General features: G+C 38.2%; 1 protein-coding gene across 5 annotated transcripts in view; it reads left to right on the forward strand.

Annotated features, from left to right (window-relative positions):
• Positions 1–24,950, forward strand: part of KCNH8 (potassium voltage-gated channel subfamily H member 8) — a 353,661-nt gene that overhangs the window by 70,063 nt on the left and 258,648 nt on the right. The window contains exons 1-2 of one of the 5 annotated variants that reach the window (XM_072947108.1): positions 20,458–20,556; positions 21,752–21,814. The exons of 1 other annotated variant lie outside the window; for it this stretch is intronic. Coding sequence is in view for 1 of the 4 variants with exons in the window: in XM_072946967.1 (XP_072803068.1) it covers positions 20,522–20,534 (13 nt within the window). In the remaining 3 variants the exon portion in view is untranslated. Of the gene's footprint in view, positions 1–20,457; positions 20,600–21,751; positions 21,815–24,950 lie in introns of those variants that run through there. 3 more of the 5 variants (XM_072947009.1, XM_072947044.1, XM_072946967.1) reach the window with 3 other exon arrangements.

The following is a 24,950-nucleotide window of genomic DNA, read 5'->3' on the forward strand; positions in this document are numbered from 1 at the left end:
GAAAGGGCCTGCGAAAATTTTTGGAGGGATAATCACTGAAAACTTCCCCAACTTGGGAAAGGAAACAGGCACCCAAGTCCAGGAAGCGCAGAGAGTACCACACAGGATCAACCCAAAGAGGAACACGCCAAAGCACATAGTCATCAAATTGACAAAAATTAAGGACAAGGAGAAAATATTTAAATTAGCAAGAGAAAAGCAACAAATAACATACAAGGGAGCTCCCGTAAGATGATCAGCTGATTTCTCAGCAGAAACTCTACAGGCCAAAAGGCAGTGTCACGATATATTTAAAGTGATGAAAGGGGCAAACTTACAACCAAGAATTCTCTATCCAGCAAGGCTCTCACTCAGACTTGATGGAGAAATCAAAAGCTTCATGGATAAACAAAAGCTAAGAGATTTCAGCACCACCAAACCAGCTTTACAGCAAATGTTAAAGGACCTTCTCTAGTCATCAAACCATAAGAAAAGAGAACAAAAAGAAGAAAGAAAGAAGAAAAAAAGGCCTACAAAGTATTGCTTTGGCTGTTCGGGGTCTTTTGTGGTTCCTTGTGAATTTTGAAACTGTTTGTTCTAGTTCTGTGAGGAATGTCGTGGGTATTTTGACGGGAGTTGCATTGGATCGATGGATCGCTTTGGGTGGTGTGGCCATTTTGATAGTGTTGATTCTTCCAGTCCAAGAGTACAAGAAACCTTTCCATTTCTTTGTGTGATTTCAGTCTTCAGAGTTTCAGAGGTAGGTTTATTTCTGGGTACTTTGTTGTTTTTGATGTCATGGAAATGTTTATGCTGGTTATAAAATTCTGGTTTTTGAAGTGAAAAAAAAAGTGAATAAAGGGCCACAAATGGCAAAATATTCTTTGTTCTTATGGGTGAGTTGTATTCCATCACATATATATATATATATATGCTGCATCTTCATTGTCTGTTCAACTATTGATGTGCACTTTGGATGCTTCCATGTATTGGCAATTATAAATAATGTTGCTGTTAATAGCAGGGTGTATGTATCTTTTTGAATTAATTCTTATTTTGTGGTTGGCTTTATTCATTTGATAACTAGGTAAGTTTAAAAAGCTAAAGCTCTAAACGTTCCTAGAAACAATGAATACTACATATATGTAAATTTAAAAATATATGTGCAGTAAAAAAAAAAAAAGAAATGAGCTATCAAGGAAACACATGGAAGAAACTTAAAAAGACATTACTAAATGCAAGAAGCCAGTCTGAAAAGGCTACGAACTGTATGATTCCAGCCAAATGACATTCTAGAAAACGCACAGCTACAGAAACAATAAAAAGATCATGGTTTCTAGGGGTTTGGGGTGAGGGAAGGAGGCAGGAATGAATAGATGGAGCACAAGGGATTTTTAGGGCAATGAAATTATTCTATATGCTGCTATAGTGGTGGCTACACGTCATTATGCATTTGTCAAAGCCCATAGAATGTACAACGTCAGGAGTGAACCCTAATGTAAACTATGGACTTTGGTTGATAATATGTGTCCGTGTTGGTTCATTGATTGTACCAAATATGCCACAGTGATGAGGGATGTTGAGGGTAGGGGAGTATATACGTGTGGGTGGGGAGGGCTGTGTGCGAACTCTGTATTTTCTGCTTGATTCTGCTGTGAACCTGAAACTGCTCTAAAAAATAAAGTCTATTAATTAAAAAAAAAAAAGAATTAACTACCAGTGAAGTTCTTTAAATAGTGTTTGGCAAACAGTAAACACCCAACAAATATTAGCTGTTATTGCTTCAAAATTAGGTTATAGTTTGTGCTATAAGTACTGTAAAATTATTTAAAATCTAACTCGCCAAAGATTCACTGAATTTCACCCGCCTATCCCAAACTTAAGATGGAAGAGGGGAAAAGGAAAATTTTTAAAAAAGCAAGTTTACAAAAAAATAAAAGAAAGAAAGAAAGAAATTAACAGAGCCGACAACAGGTCTGTGAAAAGTGTCCCAAAAAGGGTGTCAGGCAGTGAATAAAGCCATTGTTACTCTGCAGCTTACAATGTTTGTGTTTGTCGGCTTTTCACAATTTGTCATCTTTGTGGTTATTCCGCATCCAAAAGGAATCTTCATCTTTACTCCTAATGTCTGTATGTTTTTTCTTATAAAATTCCTTTTATTTTTCAAAAGCTTTAGGACCTTCCAACACGTGGATCTTCCCTGCCTCCCTCTTATCAATTCTCTTTAATTTGTTACATTTTGACAACTCTTCTGGGGTCTAATACATAGAAGTTCCAAATAAGATTCAACGTCATTTTTCAGTTAATATTGTCTACTTGGACTGTCACATCTAAAAAATATGCAGATATTCAATAATTAGTACTTTTTAAGTCTCTATACGAAAAAATAACACTTAACATGTGGTTTTTATAGGAAAGTGCAGTCAGGCAACTTAAGTAGATTGTCATAGCCTCAAGGCTTCTGTGAATCCCTCGGAGTTCTTATCTGTCTGCCTTCCAAATGAGGCAGAAATTACATTTCTACATTAGAAAATGTTTTTTCCCCAGTGATTTTCAGATATGAAAGAATTGTTAAATGCCATTTTTCCTGAAGGCCTTTATTTTATAATAAGATACTTAAAATAAATGTTTTTTTATAGCCAAAATATCCTCAAGTTTTCTGGGGGAAAAGGGGTGGTGGTGAAATGTGTAATCATTTCCACTTGAACTAGAATTGACTCATTTAGAATAGGTGCACGTGGATTTTGGGCACAGAGGGCAATTTTGTTTGGCATTTCCAATCATCCACAAAAGTGCAGCAAAGGTTTCAGAGAACATCAGCGATGCCCAGTGAAACGGCCTGTGGTGCGACAGAGGACAGCAGCTCCCCCTTTCAAAAAGATGCATTCCGAGGGTCACAGTGATGTTAAGCTTTGAGGGAAGTGAGTGGACCAGAAGGACTTCCCAGCTGCCGTGTAAGATAGCTGTAAAGCCTTGGAAAGCTTTGGGACCTTTGAAACTCCTGCTGAAACCCCAGATGAATCTGCAGCAGGATGACTAGCATCCAGCTGTTTCCAGCTCACCTCTTAGGAGGAAGCCCATCTGGGAAGTGAGAGGCCTCCCACGATGCTTTCCTAATGAAGACACACTTGCATTTCCTGCCCCGAGATTTCCCAAGTGACCCCAGTGTGCTCCACCCCATGCAAGTGTCAACCCGGACCAGATCCCTGAACCTCCTTGGATCTCAGTTTCCTCCTTTGCAGTACAAAGGTTTGCAGCCACATCTCCAACTCCGTTCCCAGCACTGACACAAGTATTCCATGGTCTTTATCTCTTTCTACATCTTATCTTTTAGGCTGTACTTTACCCACGCGTTTCCTCTCGATCATGTTGGGCTCATATGGAGAACTATTAAAATTTCTTGACTAATTTGCATCATGTTTTTAAAATAAAAACAATAATCATCTGGGGCCCTTTGGATGAGAATGACACAGATGTGAAATTTTTAGAGCAGCTCAATGAAACCATCAAGTAGATTCTGTATTGTGTTGTAGGAAAGTATGATGAATGTCCTCCTCTCACCATTGCCAGCTCTATGACTCATTAGGAAAAAAATTCATCCCCATTGACAAAGAAAATGGAAGTTTATTCATGTGCTACATCGCCAATACATTGAGCTTATTTGTATTTATTTGTACTCATCAGGTTATTTTCTGAAATAGATAAAAAGTAGAACATTAGCTGGAAAGTTACAAATAAGAACCACGCACACAATGGTTCAGCTAACAAACCCTGTGAGAAAGGCTAAAAAAGGAATTAGCCCAGCTATGGAAAAGGCTGATATTCAAGACACCTGCTGTGTGTGTAGGCAATCACTGATTTTATTCCTACACCATTTCGTGGATAAGGGCACCGAGGCTTAGAGGTAAAGTAACGGCTGCGAGTCATGCAGTAGTAAGTGACAAAGCCAAACCAGATCTTTCAACTCCAAATCTGGTTATCTTTTTATAAAACAAATTCCAAGGAATTTACCATTTCACGTTGTAAATCGGTCTAGAATTACTCCAGTGGAACAACTGATTCTTCTTCTAAGTGTGGCTCATTATTTGACGCTGTTACTTCTGTTTGTTATTAGTTGTTCAAAAGCAGGAAAGCAGTAGAAGTAAGTAATATTGCCATCAATTCATCTCACACACATTAAAAAAATAGCCGAAGGTGTTGACCCTAGAGAATGTGTTTGAATAATTGGAGAGCTTTAAGGAATTGTATCTCCAGTTTTTTTTAATAGACATTGGAGAGAGAACTTTCTTGATTTCCATGTATATGACTACTTTTTACTTGTGATTGGTGGTTATCACAATGTTATAGTTGCAGAGAGTAAACATAGAAGTTTAGAGGTTTAACAAAATCTAAATGAGCAGTGGACCACTTCGCAGTGCCCAGACTCCAGTAGCACAGATGCCAGCCTTGATGGTGGGATTACCGGTCAGCTACCATGCCATCTTGCTACATCATGGTTTTAGATGGTTGTGATAAAAGGTGTCAGAAAAATGCATAATATGTCATTGGTTACATGCTACTCAAGATTTACCTTCCTTTGCTTTAAAAAGTTTTAGTTTTGAAAAAGATAACAGATAAAACCAATTATCATCTCGGAATCTTTATGTAATATAAACACATATTCACTTGTGCCCAAGAGCTAAGAGATTGTTTGCACTTAGAAACATGTTAAACTGTAGTGAAATTAAGGACAGTGTGATTATCTACTAGTGTGCACTTGTGTTTGTACTTTTTAAAAGGCTCACCTCCTGTGAGCATGTAATTTGGCACAGTGTTTTTGTTCTTTGTAAAGCAATTTTGCAATATGTGCTGGGAGTTTTAGAAATGTTCTTATTTTTTTAAACCAAAACTTTTAACTTCTAGGAGTTTGCCTTAGGGCAAATGTGAAAGATGTCCATCCCTATGTTAGTTAAGGAGTGGGAAATTTTAAATAATCTGAACAAAGTAACATAAGAAAAATGTTTAATAAACTATAATGTATTCAAAGCATGAACTACTTTATAATCAGTAACATGATGTTCAAAATATATATCTACCATTGTGGGGAAAACGTATATTAGCTGAAAATGAGTCATCCAAATTTTTAAAAAATTGATTCTCAGTATAAAATATGAATATGTCCTCTTATGATAACACTGATCAAAATGTATTGCATTTTCCTTTTTGTTTACGTATGTTCCCCATTAGATGACACATAATTTGAGGGCAGGGACTGTGTTTTGTTCAGTATATTTCTCTTACTAAACATAATGTTTGACGTGTTGTAGGCAATGTATAACTTCCTTTAATTGAATAAGAAAGGTGAGAGAAAATGATCTGGTTGTCTTTATATAACAGAATTATAATTTTTCTGTACTTTACATTTTATTTAGTACTTTGTTACTTTTGTGATCAGAACAGAACATTTTAAAAGTAATAGTAAATTTATATATTGGAAAAGAGAAATGCCATCTTTTCTCCAGAACTGCTGGTAGCTTAGATATCATTGTTGAAACGGTTCTTTATAACTTGGCTCTAGTTTAAATAACCCTCTCTTAATGGACCAGCCTACAAGAGCAGATCTGTTGCTTGGCTTCCTTTGAACCCCAAGGTATTCTTCTACAGAGTGAAAGTACCCAACAATGCCATGCTGAATCATTATTAGCTCTGATTTGAGAGACTGAGCCCTGAGATAATGAGTGTTTGGAGTCTGATTCTGTGGATGCTACTCACTCCAGGCTTTGGTTTCATCAAACGATCTCATCTTCATTCGCAAACATTCCTTTTCTCCTAGAATATCTTCTCCAGTGCCCTTGCCAGGTAAATACATTCCTGCCTGAGATGTTAAATCAGTACATCAAACTAACTGCAATGAGTTGAGACCTGATACCTAAAGTGAATACACAATACCTACCTCTAGTCAGAGGTCACTGTGCTGGATGCTTTTAGAATCTTCTAATTATGCTTTCGAGATGTTTGCTGCTGTATCTCGGTTGGAATTTATTTTTAGCAAGAACACAGATGAGGAGAATTAGTGCTACAGAGTTTTCTATTTTGTTGTTGTTGTTGTTTATTTTTTAAAGAAAAATACATGGTCAAATAAAAGCCTCTTGTATGATCAGCAAACAAAACACACCCCACAGATTTATTAACTTCAATCAATAATAGGTTGCAAATGTCCTAATGTAACTGAAATACGTCATCTCTGTTTGGTTGCCAAGAAGATACAGTTTTATTTCCCCAACCATATTCTTCACTCAGAATCCAGAGCTGAAAATCTCTCAACAATTTCAGCAGAGGGATTTTTGATGCAGAAAGATTTGAGCTACAGGAAAATCAAATGTCCCATCTAACAGAGGAGAGTTGCCATTTGCAAACACCATGAAGGTCCAGCTCACCATTGACCTCCCAGTTCATCTTATGCTTCAATTTCCAGGCTCCTATAGAATTTAGAGATGATCTACAGTAACCTATAGGATGCTTCTGTGAAAATTAGAAAAAGGCACATCTGTTGGGCAAATCAATTGAAAGAGAGACTTTCTTGGGTGGACTAAGTAGCACCTTGGGTCACCAGCCCCCTACAGCCCCTTTGCATGTAATCCTTTGTGAAAAATACACAGCTCTGATGGCACCCCTAGGTAAAGGGTGAGTCTCCACCCACTAGTGTGAGGATTACGTGAAACATTGTGTTCTGAAAGGAATGCATCCAAATCTCAACTGTCATGGGTCATACATGTTTAAGAACCTACAGGTGTCTTAGAAATAATTCTTGAATATTTCAGAAAATACCAGTCCTGGTCATGCCAAACCCAGAAAGCATGAGTAACAGCCTATTTTGATGAATTGCCAACACTTCACCTACAAAATGGCAATTTTCCATTCATCCTAAATAGTTCATCCTGTCAGCTGCACCTGGCCATTTTTTGATGTTCTGACTACAAATGCTATTTGTCTCTCATCCTTTACACCTCATGCCTTGATCTTCTTTCTCATATATAAACCAAGCTGGTATCTTAAGTGACTGCCATCTCTGCTGGCCCTGTTAACTCTTGATACTATTGAAAAAAATTTTGATTCAATATTATCATTACTGTCAGCACACTGAGTGGGTGCCAATTTGAGGATGCTATAGCAAGTGAAGGACTTTTTGTAAGTGGACAGTTTGTAGTAGAAGAGTCACCAGCAGCATTTGCTAATTATGCTTAGAAAAATTAAAATTATTAGATTAATTGCTGGATAAATATTTTGCAAAATACTTAGACTTTTTTTGTCAGTTATAATGCTCAGTTTTGATTTAGCTTTTGGTATGGAATAAATGAATTCTTGCCTCCTAATAAGAAAGTTTATTCCATTTATTATTAAAAATGTTAGATAATGGGGGGGGGGGTCAAGATGGCAGGATAGGAAGACCCTGAGCTCATCTCCAAACAAGGATAAAACAAAACTACAACTACATGTGGAATAACTCCCTTGGAAAGGGACCTGAAAACAGAGTCTCCAAAATAAAAGGCAAGAGGACTGCATTGAGACAGGCAGGAGAGGCAGAGATAAGGTCTCATCAAGGAAATAACCACACCCCAGCAGTGTTGATTCACACTGAGAAGGATTAAAAGCTATGGATCTATTCCCTGAAGAGTAAGGAATTCAAACTCCACATCAAGCACCCCAACTCCTAGATCTTGCACAGGAAAGATGAGCCCCCCAATCTCCTGACATTGAAAACCAATAAGAATACATCCAGGAAAGCTCTAATGCTGCAGGGAATGGAAAACTGAGTCTTAAAGGGCTTGGGCACAGACATATTTGATCCAAAAACCATCACAGAAACAGCAGACTGAAAAGCACAAAGACGTAACTGAAGGGAAACCACTTACTAATTTTGAAGCATCTGCTGGAGAGGCTGGAACTAGGTGGGAAGCTCCCTGGGGACTGAAACACTGGTGGAAGCCAGTTTTGCAGTCTCAGGCTGCCTTGCTAATGCTGGCACTGGTGGTCACTGGTTTAGAATTCTCCCTGTAATCTGTGAGCACCAGTGGATGTGCCCTGCTGAGAGCCCTTTCTACCCTTGTGCCTCTGCCAGGACTCACAGCTGGCAGAGCCATATTCCCACCACACCCATGGCTGGGCCCTAATCCTGCCCAGTGTTATGTTGCCGCAGCAGCCCTGACCCCACCACAACAGGAGGCCTCGCACAGCACACATAGGGGACACCCCTGGAGTGCCTGGTTCTGGTGACCAGGTGGAATTGCACTTCTAAGTCCCACTATCTCCTAAAGAAGGCCAATTCTTCAAGCATGGGAGAGACAGCTGATTTACCTACTATGCAGAAACAAACAAGGAGAATTAGGCAAAATAAGGAGACAGAGAAAGATGTTTCAGTTGAAGGAACAAGACAAAACCTCAGAAAAAGAACTAAATGAAACAGATTTAAAAATCTACCTGATAAAGACTCAAAATAATGGTAATATAGATGCTCACTGAATCTGGGAGAAGAATGTATGAACAGTGAGAAGTTCATCAAAGAGAAAATATAAGAAAGTACCAAACAGAAGTTATAATTGTCCTAAAAAAATACACTAGAGGGATTCAAAAGCAGACTGGATGAGGTAGAAGAATAAGTCAGTGAGCTGGAAGACAAAATATTGGCACTCACCCATACAGAGTAGAAAAATGAAAAAAATAAATAACAGTAAAGATATCTTAAGTTACCTTTTGGAATACATCAAGCAGAATGACATTCACATTATAGGGGTCTCAGAAGGAGAAGAGAGAGAGAAAGGGCCAGAAAAATTATTTGACTAAATACTGGCTGAAAACTTCCTTAATCTGGGGAGAGAAACAGACATCCAGGTCCAGGGTGCCCAGAGAGCCCCAAATAAGATGAACCTAAAGACACATACACCAAGACACATTATAATTAAAACAGTAAAAGTTAAAGATAAGGAGAGAATCCTAAAAGCAGCAAGAAGAAAATAATTTGTCACATGGTAAGAATACCTTATAAAACTATCTACAGATTTTTCAGCAGAAACTTTACAGAAGAGAGTGGCATGACATATTCAAAGTGCTGAAAGAAAAAAAATCCAATCAAGATTTCTCTTCCCAACAAAGTTATCATTCAGAATTGAAGGAATGATAGTTTTCCAGACAAGCAAAAGCTAAAGAAGGCCTTCACCACTAAAATGGCCTTACAGGAAATGTTAAAGGGACTTCTAAGGACACTAATTAGTAACCGCCCACAAATCATGAAAGTAAAAATCCTATTGGTAAAGATAAATGTATTGTAAAGGTAGTGATTAGTCACTTACAGAGCTGGTATGAAGTTTAAAGATGAAAGTAGTGAAAATAACTATAATAATTAAGGAATACACAAAAAGATGTACAATGTGACATCAAAACATAAAACATTGAGGGGTTATAGTAAAAATTTAGTTTTATAATGTGCTCAAACTTAAAATATCAACTTAAAATAGACTGTCATGTATATAGGTTGCCATATGTGAACGTCATGGTAACCACAAGGCAAAAGCCTGTCGTAGATACACAGAAGGTAATGAGAAAGGAACTTAACCATCCATAACAGTGAAGAAAACCACTGACACACGAAGGGAAGGAAAATGAGAAGAAGAAAGGGATAGAGAGGAACTACAAAAACAGCCAGAAAACAATTAACATAATGGCGTAGAATACATACCTACCAATAATTACTTTAAATGTAAATGGGATAAATTCACTAATAGAAAGACATAGAGGGGCTGAATAGATTAAAAAAAGAAGAAGAAAGACAAAAACAAGACCCACATATGTGTTGCTTAAAAGAGATTCACTTCAAAAAAAGGACAAAAAAGTGAAGAGATGGGAACAGATATTTTATGCAAATAGAAATGGAAAAAAAAAAAGCTAGAGTAGCTATACTCTTGGCAGACAAAACAGACTTTAAAAGACAAAGAAGATCATTACATAATGATAAAAGGACCAAATCAGCAAAGAGATATAACAAGTACACAGGTATATGCACCCAACTAAGGAAATAAGTGGCAATTTAACATTAACAGACTTAAGGGAGAAGTTGAAAGCAATACAATAATAGTAGGGGATTTTAGCACCCCACTTACATCAATAGATAGATTATCCAGACAGAAATTCATTAAGGAAGCATTGTCTATAAATGATTTAGACCAGGTGAACTTAATAGATATATATAGAACATTCCATTCAAAAGCAGAATACACATTCTCAATTGCACACGGAACATTCTTTAAGATAGATCACATGTGAGGTCACAAAGCAAGTCTCAGTAAATTCAAGAATATTGAAGTTTTATCAAACATCTTCTCTGATGACAATCAAATGAAATTAGAAATCAATCACAAGAAAAAATAAAACAGGAAAATGTAGAGATTAAACAACTGAACAACCAATGGGTCATCTAAGAAATTAAAAGAAATTTCAAAAAACACCTAGACAAATGACAACAGAAATATGGACCTATCAAATATCTATGGGATTTTGTAATTCATAGCAGTAAAAGAGGTTCTCAGAGAAAGTTCAGACCAACATAGGCTGACCTCAAAAACAAGAGAAATCCTAAGTAAACAACCTAAACTTACATAGGTATTATGCTACGTGAAATAAGTGAGATGGAAAAAGACAAATACTGTATGATTTCAGTCATAGGTGGACTTCAAAACCTCAAAAGAAACAAGCAAAATAAAACTAAAACAAACTTACAGATACAGACGTCTGATGATAAGGGAGTTGAAAAGTGGGTGAACGAGGTCAACTGTGTGGTGACGGATGGTAACTCAACTTGCGACGGTGATCAGTTTGTAGTGCATGTAGATGTTGAATTATAGTGCTGTATACCTGAAACATACGTGTAAGATAACAATGAACTCAGAAACTCTGGCACTCACGGTTATGTGTTTTGCTGCTTTATTTACTGTAAGAAAGGAGGCCAGGGAGGGAAAGAAGGGAAGAAGGAAATTAAATATCCATCCTTAGAGAGATAGATCGATAAATGGTGAAATATGCCTACTGTAGCCTAGTCAAAATGAAGCAATTAGATGTAGAGTTATCAGCATGATAGACCTCAAAACAAAATTTACTGGGAGTGGGGGGACAAACTTCAAAGCAACTCATCAAGCATGATACGAATTTTTTTAAATTTTAGAAACACATGAAAGTTTTCTATATGCTGTTTAAATACACAAAATTATGTTGGAAGTGTGAAAACAAAGGGGAGTTGGATACACGCCCACTCCAGGATTGTGTGTGCCTTGGGGGAAGGATGAGAGGGGCCAGCACTAAGAAAAGCATGTTAACAGCATCTCTAACATAAAATTAAAAATTAATACGGAAATATTTTAACATTTATTAATTCTGGAGGATATGTATCTAGGTGTTGGTCACATTACTCTTTAATTTTTATGTTTGAATATTTAATAATAAAAACAATAGAACAATGATCATCTGCATAAGTCTGTTGTAACAGAGCCCCACTCTTCCCGGTATAACAAACATGAGAATCTTTTAATAATAGTATAAGAGTGGCCCCATAGATTCTCTAGAGGGATTTTGACTTCCATCTCTCTCCAGTACCAGTAATAACCAGTGTGGAATGCCAAGGCCACTGGGGCTTCATAGAAGTTGCTGATGTCTCTGAATTATTCGAGAAGTCTTCCTTTGTGTGGGGTTGGGTCTGTGAAACTTTTTGGTTAAAAACAACAAGAAAGGTGTGGATAAATCACAGACTCTCTGTTCTCTTCTTCTCTCACCCTTAACTTACTCCCCTCTCCAATCTGTTAATACATTTACGATGAATTACTCTAGTGCCCTTTGCGGGGGAGGCAGGTGGACAGGAAAGCACTGCTGTGTGTGCTGTGTGTTTGCACCTGTTGAAGGTGAGGTAAGAGGGCACTGGTTACAATCCGGTATGTAAGAGAGACAGGGAAACGGAGACGGGAGGAAATGACCTGATTTGTGACTCTTAAACTGTTTTAGAAAAACGCTCGAAATTTTTTCTCTACTGTCATACCACTCTTCATTCTGACGCCAACAATGTGTGGGTTTTCCGACTCATCAAGCAATTCTGAGACACCACCTGGGGGTCCAATGTAACATCAGAGCCCACAGGTTAAGGGCTTAGTTCACAAGACTGCCCCCGCTTTCCCACTTCAGATGCCAATCCCAAGTCCTGGCTGTCACCTGTGCTTTTGACTCATTTGCCATCAATCAGAGGTTCCTACTACCTGCTCCTTGGGTTCAATTGATTTGCTAGAGCCAGTCACAGAACTCTAGAAAACATTTGACATGCTGGATTATCCATTTATTATAAAAGATGTAACTTAGGAATAGCAAGAGGGAAAAGATGCATAGGGCCAGGTATGGGGAAAGGGCGCAGAGCCCCCGGGCTCTCCTGGTGTGCCACGCCCAGCACCTCCATGTGTTCACCAAGCCCAGATGGCTTTCAGCCCTGTCCTGTTGGGTTTTTATTGGAGGCCTCATTGTGTAGGAATGATTGAAAAATCACCTACAATTGGTGACTCATTCAATCTCCAGCTCTTCTCCCCAACCTGGAGGTGGTGGTGGAGCTGAAAGTCACAACCTTTTTTTTTTTTAATTGAAATATAGTCAGTTTACAATGTTGTGTCAATTTTTGGTGTACAGCACAATACGTCAGTCATATAGGAGCATACATATATTCATTTTTCATATTTTTTCACTGTAAGTTATTACAAGATATTAAATACAGTTCTGTGTGCTATATAGTGTAAACATGTGTATCTCTTCTATGTGTATTAGTATCTGCAAATCTTAATTTATCCCTTCCCACCCTCTTCCCCCCAGGTATTCATACATTTGTTTTCTATGTCTGTGAGTCTGTTTCTGTTTTGTAAATAAGTTTGTTTGTCTTTTTTTTTTTTTTTAGATTTCACATATAAATGATATCATATAGTATTTTTCCTTCTCTTTCTGGCTTACTTCACTTAGAATGACATTCTCCCGGTCCATCCATATTGCTGCAAATGGCGTTATTTTATTATTTTTATGGCTGAGTTGTAAACTTCTAATCAGACGGTTGATGCCACTGGTAACTGTCCCCATCCTTAGAGGCTTCCCCAAAGTAACCTCATGAACAAACTTGGTTGTGGTTGAAAGGAGTGTGTCATAAATAGCAAGGTTCTTCTCTCACCCTTATCACTCCGGAGCTATGTCACTTTGGAGCTGTTTGAGGATGAAAGACCAAATATTATAACAGAAGCTTATCCCATTGCTTAGGAGATTACAAGAGTTTTAGGAGCTCTGTTCCAGGAAGACCAAACACATTTATTAATACCACATATGGAATTAGATAAAACTATTATACTCTAACCATTTTAGAGGCCCATTTCTTATAATCCAACAAAGGAAGACATGGTGTAACTTTGAGATGAGGCAGTGCATAAAATCGTTTACCCAAATTGCAACCTTATAATGGCATAGTCTCCATTAGTAGGTGTTCATATAGAGCATGACTAAGTGGAGGTACCTAAGGCAAGGGGGAAAAAAGGTAGAGTGAGTTTTAAATATAGAAATTATTCACTTTTTTATAACACAGTCAATTGCAATATCCTGTGCTATGCATATATCATGCAAAAAAATTTTATTACAATTGATTTTAAAAATCAATTGGCTTTCGGGTGATGGAAATGTTTTGGAACTAGGTAGAAGTGGTGTTTGCACAACATGGTGAGTGTACTGAATGCCACTGAATTGTTCAGTTTAAAATGGTTAATTCCTAGATAAAATAAATAAATAAAAATTTAATTTTTTTAACATTTTATATTGATTTATAATCATTTTACAATGTTGTGTCAAATTCCAGTGTTCAGCACAATTTTTCAGTCATTCATGGACATATACACACTCATTGTCACATTTTTTCTCTGTGATTTATCATAACATTTTGTGTATATTTCCCTGTGCTATACAGTGTAATCTTGTTTATCTATTCTACAATTTTGAAATCCCAGTCTATCCCTTCCCACCCTCTACCCCCCTGGTAACCACAAGTCTGTATTCTCTGTCCATGAGTCTATTTCTGTCCTGTATTTATGCTTTGTTTTTGTTTGTTTGTTTGTTTTTGTTTTTGTTTTTTAGATTCCACATATGAGCGATCTCATATGGTATTTTTCTTTCTCTTTCTGGCTTACTTCACTTAGAATGACATTCTCTAGGAGCATCCATGTTGCTGCAAATGGCATTATGTTGTCGGGTTTTATGGCTGAGTAGTATTCCATTGTATAAATATACCACATCTTCTTTATCCAGTCACCTGTTGATGGACATTTAGGCTGTTTCCATGTTTTGGCTATTGTAAATAGTGCTGCTATGAACATTGGGGTGCAGGTGTCATCCTGAAGTAGATTTCCTTCTGGTTACAAGCCCAGGAGTGGGGTTCCTGGGTCATATGGTAAGTCTATTGAGAAAGGAAAATGGAGAAATTACAACAAACAAAATAAAATTTTTTAAAAATAAAAATTAAATTTAAAAAAATCTGTTGGCTTTCAAATCCAGCTGAACTTGACTTTATTGTTCTCCTTTGACTAATTGTAATTCCTTTGGAAATCACTTAACTTACTTATATTTCAGTATTTTTATCTGTATTATAGACTGATAGGAGGTTATAGGATATAAATGTATCATTCATGGTTAAGTTAAATAACACATGTTAATGAAGGAAAGAGCTGTAAAGGATTTTTTTCATTTGTTTCTATAATTAATTTTATAAATCTCCTGGAAATCTCATTTGATGAGAGGTCATACGTCCAGTGCACACGGCCCAATACCCAGGCTCATGACTTGATGAGCTGAATGCAGCCTGGATTTCAGTCCCACACAGTCCTCAATCAGGCAGACTCTTTCAGGACGTGACCTGTTCAGTTGCACGTGGCAACCCTGGTTCTTCTCTCCAAAAGCCCATGATGGCTTGTAAAACCCTGCCCTTGACATCAGCACAAAGACCCCACTCGAGTATTAGAGAGTAAGTGACCATGGTAAGCACGTGCTTACCATTGTATAGCAGTGCCTTCCTTGATTTTAGTGATTTACATGAATCTGTGCAGAAGCAAATATCAGTCACTAATTAGCGTCACAGAATGCGGGTGATGAGGACCCCGTACTTTCCAGACTGAGCTTGGTGGGAATGCAAACAGCAACACTGAGAAATCTGTGCAATTAGCATAACAGCTCTGAGAGATCGAAGTGCATAGGCCAGTGTGGAACTCAAAACAGGACCAAGATGTTATGTAACTGCGGGGCCTGTGTGTGTGTGTGTGCACGCGCACGTGTGTATCCTCCATTTCAAAACAATTTAAATCCAAATAATATCTCTATTGCTTAGGAAAAATGTGATTAAAGAGTCCATTCTGAGACTTGGTTGAGGGCTACATACATACATATATAACAACTTATAATTTATATATATATATATATATGTATGTATATATCCTAAAATTTTATGATGAGAAATGTAGCACTTTGATTTGAATACTTTATTTCTATATTTAAAAGAAAAGATCTCTAGAATTCAGGGCTTGGTTGGAGGAAACCCTTTAAGAAAGCCTGGCAAGATTATTTCTTAGATTTTTTGTTAATGGTCTTAGGCTAAGTTTCTAGGCTCGTTGGAGCCCCCTTCCTGTTGTATCTGTGTGTCAGTCATCCGTCTCAGTCTGAGTACTCTTGGTGATAGGAAGCTCACTGCACTTGGGGTAGCTGGTGATCTTTGGGGCAGCCCTAGCTATTAGCTACAATTATATTCATACTGAGATGAAATCTCTTTTTTTTATAATGTGTATCCATGGACCTTGCTTCTGCTTCCTGGACAAACTGAGAGCAAGATTGCTCTCTCATCTCCTTGGCAATGCTGCAAATATGTGAAGTGGTACAATTGTGCTGTCTCTAGACTGAGAAGACAGTGACTGGAAACCATAAAACAAATTGAAAAAGGAGGGGAAAAAGCCCCAGAGAAGTAGAGATTACTCCAAGTCTTTGTTTTTGCAGACATTAGCACCCCTTTCTGAGAATTTCTTAATTGTGAAAAATAGCAACTCTTTTGTGATTATATAACCACATGCTGAGCAAATGCGTCTTGCTTTCCAATTATGGATGAATAACGCAAATGAGGAAGAGCCTTTACAAGGGCAGAGAAACCAATTACCTAACCTCCTCGTCTCTAAAATTCTAGTTAATATAAAACAGAGCAAAAAATAGTGTTCAGGGTGACGCTACTTTATAGCATACATTTATATCATAAGAGACACATCTTAGGCCTTTCCTTCAATGGACTTTTGTTGGAAATTATGGAATTTGATACAGATATTTAAGGTCATTTGTTATCAAAAAGTATCTAAGCAGTAGATGGGAGCAGGGTATCTTAGTCTTTTTTTTTTTTATTCCAGAAGATGTATTCCAAAATATTAACTTTAATTTTTATTATCACCAAAAACTTTTAAGGAGCAGATCTAGAAATTCCCCCCCCCAAATGTATGTAATTATCAGAATGGAGGATTAGCTAATTAACTTTTGCTACGATGGGTATTATGTCTCCATTCAAATTATAGTTATTAAAACAGGAATGATTGGGGAAATAGTCATGATAACGTATGTTTCAGTCAGGAATCGTTTTAGCTTCAAATATAAGAAAACCCAAATATCAGAGGTTTGAACAAATTGGACTTCATTTTTCCTACTTGATAAAAGGTTTGGCAATATAGTTTGTGCTGGACTGTTCTTCAGTCAAAAGAGAGTGGCTGAATGGATTAAAAAGATAAGACCCACCTACATGCTCCCTAAAAGAGACTCATTTTAGATGTAAGGACACACAGACTGAAAGTAAAGGGATGGAAAAGTTATTCCAGGCAAATGGAAACCGAAAGAAAGCTGGGACAACTATCAGCTTATATCAGACAAAATAGACTTTACAAAAAGAGTATAATGACAGACAAAGGTAGGCATTTCATTGTGATAAAGGGGTCAGTCCAACAAGAGAATATAACATTTGCAAATATTTATGCACCCAACATAAAAGCACCTATGTATATAATGCAAATGTTAACAGACCTAAATGGAGAAATAGACAGCAATGCAATAATTCTAGGGGACTTTAATATCCCTTTTACATTGATAGATGGATCATCCAGCTGAAAATCAATAAGGAAACATCCACCTTAAATAACATGTTAGATCAAATGGACCAACGTAAACACATAAACAGAACATTCCATCCGAAAAAAAAAAATAGAATATACGTTCTTCCCAAGTGCACATGGAACATTTTCTAGGACAGATCACATGTTAGGCCACAAAGTCGATTTTAAAATAAATTCAGGACTGAAATCATATCAAGCATCTTTTCTGACCACAGTGGTATGAAACTAGTAACTAATTACATGAAGAAAACTGGAAAATTCACAAATACATGGATATTAAAGAGTATGCTTATGAATAACCAATGGGTCAAAGAAGAGATCAAGACAAATTTAAAAACACCTTGAGACAAATGGAAATGGAAATATACCGATATTTGTGAGATGCAACAAAGGCAGTTCTAAAAGGGAAGTTCATAGCAATAAATGCCTATTTCATGAAACAAGAAAAATCTCAAATAACCTAACTTAACACCTCTAGGAACTAAGAAAAAGAACAAATGAAGCCCAAAGTTAGTAGAAGGAAGGACATAACAATTATCAGAGCACAAATAAATGAAACCAAAAAGGAGATTCTTAAAACTAAGAACTGACTATTTGAAAAGACAGCCTAAATTGACATGTCTTTAGCCAGACCTACCAAGAAAGAGAGAGACAACTTAAATAAATAATATCAGAAATGAAAGAGGAGATGTTACATGTGATACCACAGAAATACAGAGGAGAATGGGAGACTGCTATGAACAGTCATATGGCAGCAAACTGGACAACCTGAGAGAAATGGATAAATTCCTAGAAACATCCAGCCTACCAAGACTGAATCATTATGGAACAGAATGATGACTAGTAAGCAGATTGAATTGATAATCAAAAACCTCTCCAAGAACAAAAGTCCAGGACCAGAACTCTTCACTGATGAAATCTACCAAACATTCAAAGAAGAGTTAATACCAGCCCTTCTCAAACTCTTCCAAAAAACAGAAGAGAAAGGAACTCTTCCAGATTCATTTCATAAGGCCAGTGTTCCCCTGATACCAGAACCAGAGAAGGATGCCACAAGTAGAGAAAAATCACAGGCCAATATCCTTGATGCATTTACATGTAGAAGTTGTCAACAAAATATTAGCAAGTGTTCATCAACTGATGAATCAGTATAGAAGATGTGGTATATATACACAGTGGAAGACTACTCAGCCATAAAAAAGAATGAAATGTTGTCATTTGTAACAACATGGATGGACTTGGAGGGGATTATGCTAAGTGAAGTAAGTCAGACAGAGAAAGACAAATACTGCATGATATCACTTGTATGTGGAATCTAAAAAATACAACAAACTAATGAATACAACAAAAAAGAAGCAGACTCACAGAGATAGAGAACAAACTAGTGGTTACCAGTGGGAAGAGGGAAGGGGTAATATAGGGGTAGAGGACTCAGAGGGACAAACAGTTATGTGTAAAATAAGCTGCAAGGATATATTATGCAACAAACAGAACGTAGCTAATATTTTATAATAACTACAAATGGAGTATAACCTTTAAAAACTGTAACTCACTATATTGTACACCTGTAACATGAAATATTGTACATCAACTACTAATTAAATTCTTTAAAATGGAAATCAGTACATACCTATTAAAAATTACTTCCAGTATAAATACTGACATTAGTTCTGCTATTCTAAGATGTCATAAAAATTCCAGGATTATTCCATCCTTTAGTTCTGCCATATTCAAACATGCCACCTCAGGGTCACAGAATGACTGCCATAGCTCTAGACACCACAACTAAATCCCAAGGTAGGAATGAGGGGAAAGAGAAGGTAGAAGGGCACAATGGCCTGGATGGTGAGAGCATTTGTTTCCTCATATCTCTCTTTTAACAAAAACTAAAATATCTTCCTGGAAACCTATAAACTGATCCAAATATCTAATTGAACAGATCTTATTAACCTGGCCACACAATTACAAGTGAAAAAAAAATCAGTTTCACAATTACATGATTACTTATGAATGATTTAAAATAAAAAGTTTAAAAAACTAGTTTAAAATTATTACCAGTAGCTGAGAAACTTAGAATAATGGGAAATATTTTTATTTCTTCTCTGGTTTCCTAAGGCTTTGTCATATGGCTACATTAATTGGATAATGAAAGCATGCATTTATAATAAAAGTAAGTTCATTTGAACTCATAGTAATTAGACTCTTGCCTCAAAGACTCATTGACTGATCTAGAACCTTCTCTTACCACCCATCCCATACATCTATACCTTCCCAAAGCAGGGAAGGGCGCGGGGAAGCCATGTGGTAACTTTATGGTCATTCTTTTAACTACAGCGCCTGTGGTGTCACCACCCACATCTCTCCTAGTGTCCTCTGACTCAGAATATGATTATATTGATTTAAAAATAAATCCTGCAAATCACATTTACAATATGAAATATACTTAGTATTGACCTGGAAACGTGATATGTTTCGTCTGGTTTCATGACCTCCTTGGTGCTCCTCCTAATTTACTGGCCACTCTCATCTGATGCCTTCTACCTGATTTTTCCAGCCTCTTAAGTCTCCGGGACTCAGCCCTCAGACTTCATCTTTGCTCTGGTTAAACTCACTCCCTCAATGATCTAATTCCGTTAAGTCTTCATTTTCATCTTCAGCATAGATGTTGTATTTAAACTTCAGACTCGTTTATTCGACTACCTACTTGACTTCTCTTCTTGGATGCTTAATAAGCTTCTGAAACATTGTATAAATACCAATCTCTTGAAACACCTCAAATCTGCAGAGTTGTTTTTTTTTTTATCTCATAAAATGCACCTCTCCCCTTCTAGTCTAACACAGTCATTGGCATCATTCTTTGATTCCTTTTTTCTCTCCTGCTGTGATCAAATCCATTGGCAAACCCCTTCAGCCTCTCCTTCTGATGATGATGCCTCAGATCTGACCATTTCCCATCACCTCCATTGCTACCATCCTGGTCCAGATCACCTCCTTTGTAAGTGGACTATTAGGATAGCCTCTAACTGGTCTAACCAGGATGGCTCCTACCTGCTATTCTAAACAAAACAGCCAGTGTGGACCTTTCATTGCAGACTCGAAACCCCCCCAGGATCATATCATTGCTCTCAGAGTAAAACCTCGAGTCCTTACCAGGCTTACCATCCTTGAATGATCTGGAGGGCTCCCCCACACCACCTCTGTGACCTCATCTCCACCAAAGTTCCCTTTGGTCACTGTGTTCCAGCCCCACTGGCTGTCCCTGCTCTTCCACAAGCACACTCAGCAGGCTCCCACCTCAGTGCCTTTGAACTTGTTCTTGCCTCTGCCTGGAGATGCAGTTGACCTGTGAGCAACAGAGGGGTTAGAGGTACCAACTCTCCGGCAGTAGAAAAACCTCATATAACTTTTAAGTAGGTCCTCTGTACCTGCAGGTTCCGCATCTCTGGATTCATCCAACCTCAGATCACACAGTACCATAGTACCTATTTACTGAAAAATAATTCATGTATAAGTGGACCTGCACATCCAAACCCATGTTGTTCAAGGGTCGCCAGTACTTTCTATGCGTATCTGCATGGGTCACTCCTCATTTCCCTTGGGTCTTTCCTCAAATGTTACTTTATCAGAGAAGATTTTCCCGATAATGCTAATTTAAATTACACTTTACTCTTAGAGCATTTGTCACTATCTGAATCACATCTCTTTCTTTCCTTCCTTCCTTTCTTCTTTCCTCGCTCCCTTCCTTCCTTCCATTTGCGGAATGAGTGATGAATCTATCTGTATAATTAGAATACAATACAAATTAGTTTCCTGAATAAAAAACCTTTCTACAATTTTTAACTGATCTGAGTGTTGAGTCCCAGAGAGAGAAATACTGGAAATGATACCTGTGGAAATATTAAAGTTATAATTTATGCAGCAGCATTTTTAAATTCTAAGCATTACGTTAGGTGTTTCATGTGAAGGAATAATCACCTCCTGTCTTACAAGAGGAAGACACCACAGTTCAGAGAAGTTAGCCACCTTGCCCTCTTCTCCAGGTAAAAAGAGACAGAATCTGGCTGTGGTTGGAAACGTGTGCTGCCATCTCTCACGCCAACCCTGTCCCAAATCTGCAGAAGTACTTTAGAGTTTGAGACATTCCATGTTGTTTGAAGATGCTCCTTCTGCCTCTAATATTCAAGCTCTTTTTCCTTCTATCTTTTGTCCTTTTTCTCTTCCTCTTTCCTTCCTTCCTCCCTTCCTCTCTTAAAATTGTATGCAGTGCCTTTACATCATTCATTGCAGTCATTAAGTTCTAGTCACTTTTTAATAACTCCCTGAATTACCGTGTGTCTGAGCTGGAAAGAACCTTGGAAATCATGTAATCAACTCCCTCAGTTTCCATGTAAGACGAGTAAGACCCAGCGAAGGCAGGTGGCTTGGCCACGATCACACAGCTTATCATTCAGAGAGCCAGAACCCAATTCTAAGCGATCTGCTATGTAGACCAGTGTTCATCCCAATTATAAAATGTTCACCAGATATGTTTTATTTCATATTTATACCTTCTCATGACTTAGGTCTAAAAGATGTTCAACCTGAAATTTAATCATCAACAGAAATGAGCTTTCTCTAGATTGCAGGTTAGTGGCTACCGTGGTGCTCCGTCAACATAACTGAGACATACTGACTGCATTCACTCAGGAGAATGGGAAAATGTGTGTGTGTGTGTGTGAGATAATATTTAGTTAGAAAAAAACACCCCCCCATAGTGTGCTTGGTGATGGGGTATACAGTGACAGACCATTTGCTGATAGAATTCAGCATTTGTTGACAGTTCCGTGTACAGGGGGCTTGGGTGTGAGTGGTTAACGGATCGTAAATTAACATGTTGAAATGTCATTACAAATTGCAATACTCAGTCTTAAGCGGAAAAAAGAGGCTATCATGATAGAAAAAAACGGGGGAGGGTGGTGACTTACTTAGATAACACAGTCAGGGAAGGACCCTCTGGAAAGTGGACATTTGGTATGAGACCTGAAAGATAAAACCCAGGGAGAAGAAACTGCACAGACAAAACCTTGGGGATGAAAAGACCCGGGAAGAAGCCATTCTTCAGTATCAGGTGCCAGGAAGGGAGCAAGTGAAATCTTAGTCAAGGTACCACAGGCCATGGTAGAGGCATTTGAGTTTCATTCCAGTTGCGCTGGAAAGCCTTTAAAGAATTTAAAACAGGACAGTGATAGACATGGGCTTCTTTGCAAAGATTGTCCCAGGTCATAAGACCAAGGGCAGCGGTTAAGCCCACATGTGAGCTGGTTTAGTGGCTTCACAGTCCCAGCGCTGGTCTCGCTGGTTGGTGAAAGGGTGAGGGCCCCACCACTACGTATTTGTGCAACCACAAGATGAGATATGGCAAGGAGGGCTTGAAGGATTATGGATGGGGCATCAGGTTAGATACTGACCTGTGTAATCGTCCCCAGACTTTGAGCTTCTGAGCTTATTATGAAAAGTCTCTTTAGGATGGTAAGAAATCATAAAAATCAAAGGAGTTAGTATTTAGAACAGAATTCTCCCAAACCTTACGGATTGAATATATACTCATCTACCCCATTCCCACCTTGGGGCCGAGGTGTATAATCTGAACCTCCTTCTGTTGGGGCAGAGGTCTCAATTTGGGGGAGGGGAAGTATATCATCTAGTGATTTTGTTTAAAATGAAGGTCCAAGGGCTCCCATCCCTGAGATTGTAATTTTCATCAACCTGGGGTGAGCCCTGAGACACTGCAGCCTTAATAAGCAACCAGGGAGATTGCAGTGGACGAAGTGGATGGGGGCTGCTCTCTGGGGAACAGTGGGCCTGGTGATGTCCCTGTGCAGATCCCAGCTCTCCTTCCCGTCTTGTCATCCACTGAGATCAGGAATACAGTGGCTCTGAGGATATTTTAACTTACATCGTTAGGTTATTCAGCCGTTCTGAGCCAAAGCCCCTTCATCTACAATCACAGCATCAGATGCTCTTGTGAGAGCTGGAATGCAAAATGCTGCCCTCCACCCCTGGCATGTCATAGCTGCTTAATAAAAACACCTATCACCTGCTTTATTTCTGTCTCATTTACTTGGCTGCCTCCTTCCTAGGCATCTCAGGTTCCTAATGCGGACTCAGCACTCGCCTGTGTTGGCTTGTTTCTCCATTATTACCTCCTTCTTTTCCCCTGGTCTCCATCTCTAGCACAAATTCCCAGAGACCTGCAGATATCACCTTAATTAAAGTTTTGCACGCTCTCTGCATTATTCCAGAGACACTATAGTACAAACACGAAGATTACAGCCGTGGACTATCTGTAGCCATCAAATTAGTTTGCTCTTGTGTTTCCTGCTACCGAATTCACAATTCTTTCTTGTAAAAGCACTCATCTTTCCTGTTTAATCTAACGTGAGGACTGTGAAGCAGAGCACACTGTGCAGGGGACAGATGAGGTTCTGGAAAACGCTACCCAAATCATGAGAAACATTTGAATGGCATTAGCTTCCACAGAATACAAACAGAGCTTGACCAGAGAGGGGAAAGTCTCTGGGGCACTGGGCACACTAATTTGTCTCTGCTAAATTAATCCCCCTGCCTTTTTTTTTTTTTTGTTCAAATCTTCATATATGTTTGAAGTTAAAAGCCTGTTCTACTTGGTGTGAAATTAAAAGGTAATAGTCTCTGAATTAAACATAATTGCAAGCAAACTCTAGGTTGTGCTGGAGGAGAATCGGGGGAGAAGTTAAATGAAATATTCTGGGAATCTGGGTATTCATAGAATACGGCTGGTTTCATTTGCGAGGTTCCATTTAATCTGCCTTTCAGTGGCTCAGTACGATGCCAAAAGAAATAACTATGTCTTTTAGAACAAAAATACTGTCTTACGGTCTTACTTTGTCTTTAAATAAACCCCTAAGAAAAGTTTTACTGAGGTGTAAAATTTAAACCACAGTTAGCTACATATTTGGTCATTTTTTTAAGAGAATAAAATTACACTGAAGAAGAAAGGTGCTTCCCCCTCCCCCAGTCCCCCAAAAAAGAGAATTGTGCGAGGAAATCCAGGCCCCACGATTACCAAGGAGCTCACCCCTCCCTTGTCAGTTTCCACCTCTCTCTCTCCCCTTTACAGTTCTTCTGAGTCAGGGGAGCTGGGATTTTTATATCATCCGATTGTGTATATTTGAAAAGGGAGAAAGTATAGCAAACATTGTGCTCTCTCCTCCCCTGTTCTTTGCAAAAGCAAGAAAAAAACTTGACCCTTGCAGGAAGCTCACCTACGGTTCATATTTGATTTGAAGAAGGAGAGGTTGGAAGGGACAGAAATCATAAAAATGAAAATGTGGGGAGAATGGATATACAAATGCAGAGGTGTTTACATCATACCGAGTTCTTGTCTCTAGGTGCTGTTCAGAACAGGGGAGCCAGCCTTCACTTGGGTAGCGGCTAAAATGCAGCATCCTGGGTTAGAAAATTTCACAGTAGCCCCTTAATGACCCCAAAAGAGTCCCTAATGATTCCAAAATGCTGAACACATGTGCACACAGTAGTCTTCTCTACTGAGTGAAAGTGCCTCATAATGTCCTCATTGCATATTTTGGAGAAAGGGCTTTGTTTAGCATTATTTAGCTTTCTGTTTTCGCCTAATTGGCTTCTTAATATAAAACAAAAGTTCCTATTTCTGCTTACCAAAGACTGTACTAAAAGGAACATGTCAGGTTGAAAACTATGAGCATGACATGGACTGTTCAGAGT

Source organism: Vicugna pacos, chromosome 1 (assembly GCF_048564905.1).
Source record: "Vicugna pacos chromosome 1, VicPac4, whole genome shotgun sequence".
Taxonomy (NCBI): Eukaryota; Metazoa; Chordata; class Mammalia; order Artiodactyla; family Camelidae; genus Vicugna; species Vicugna pacos.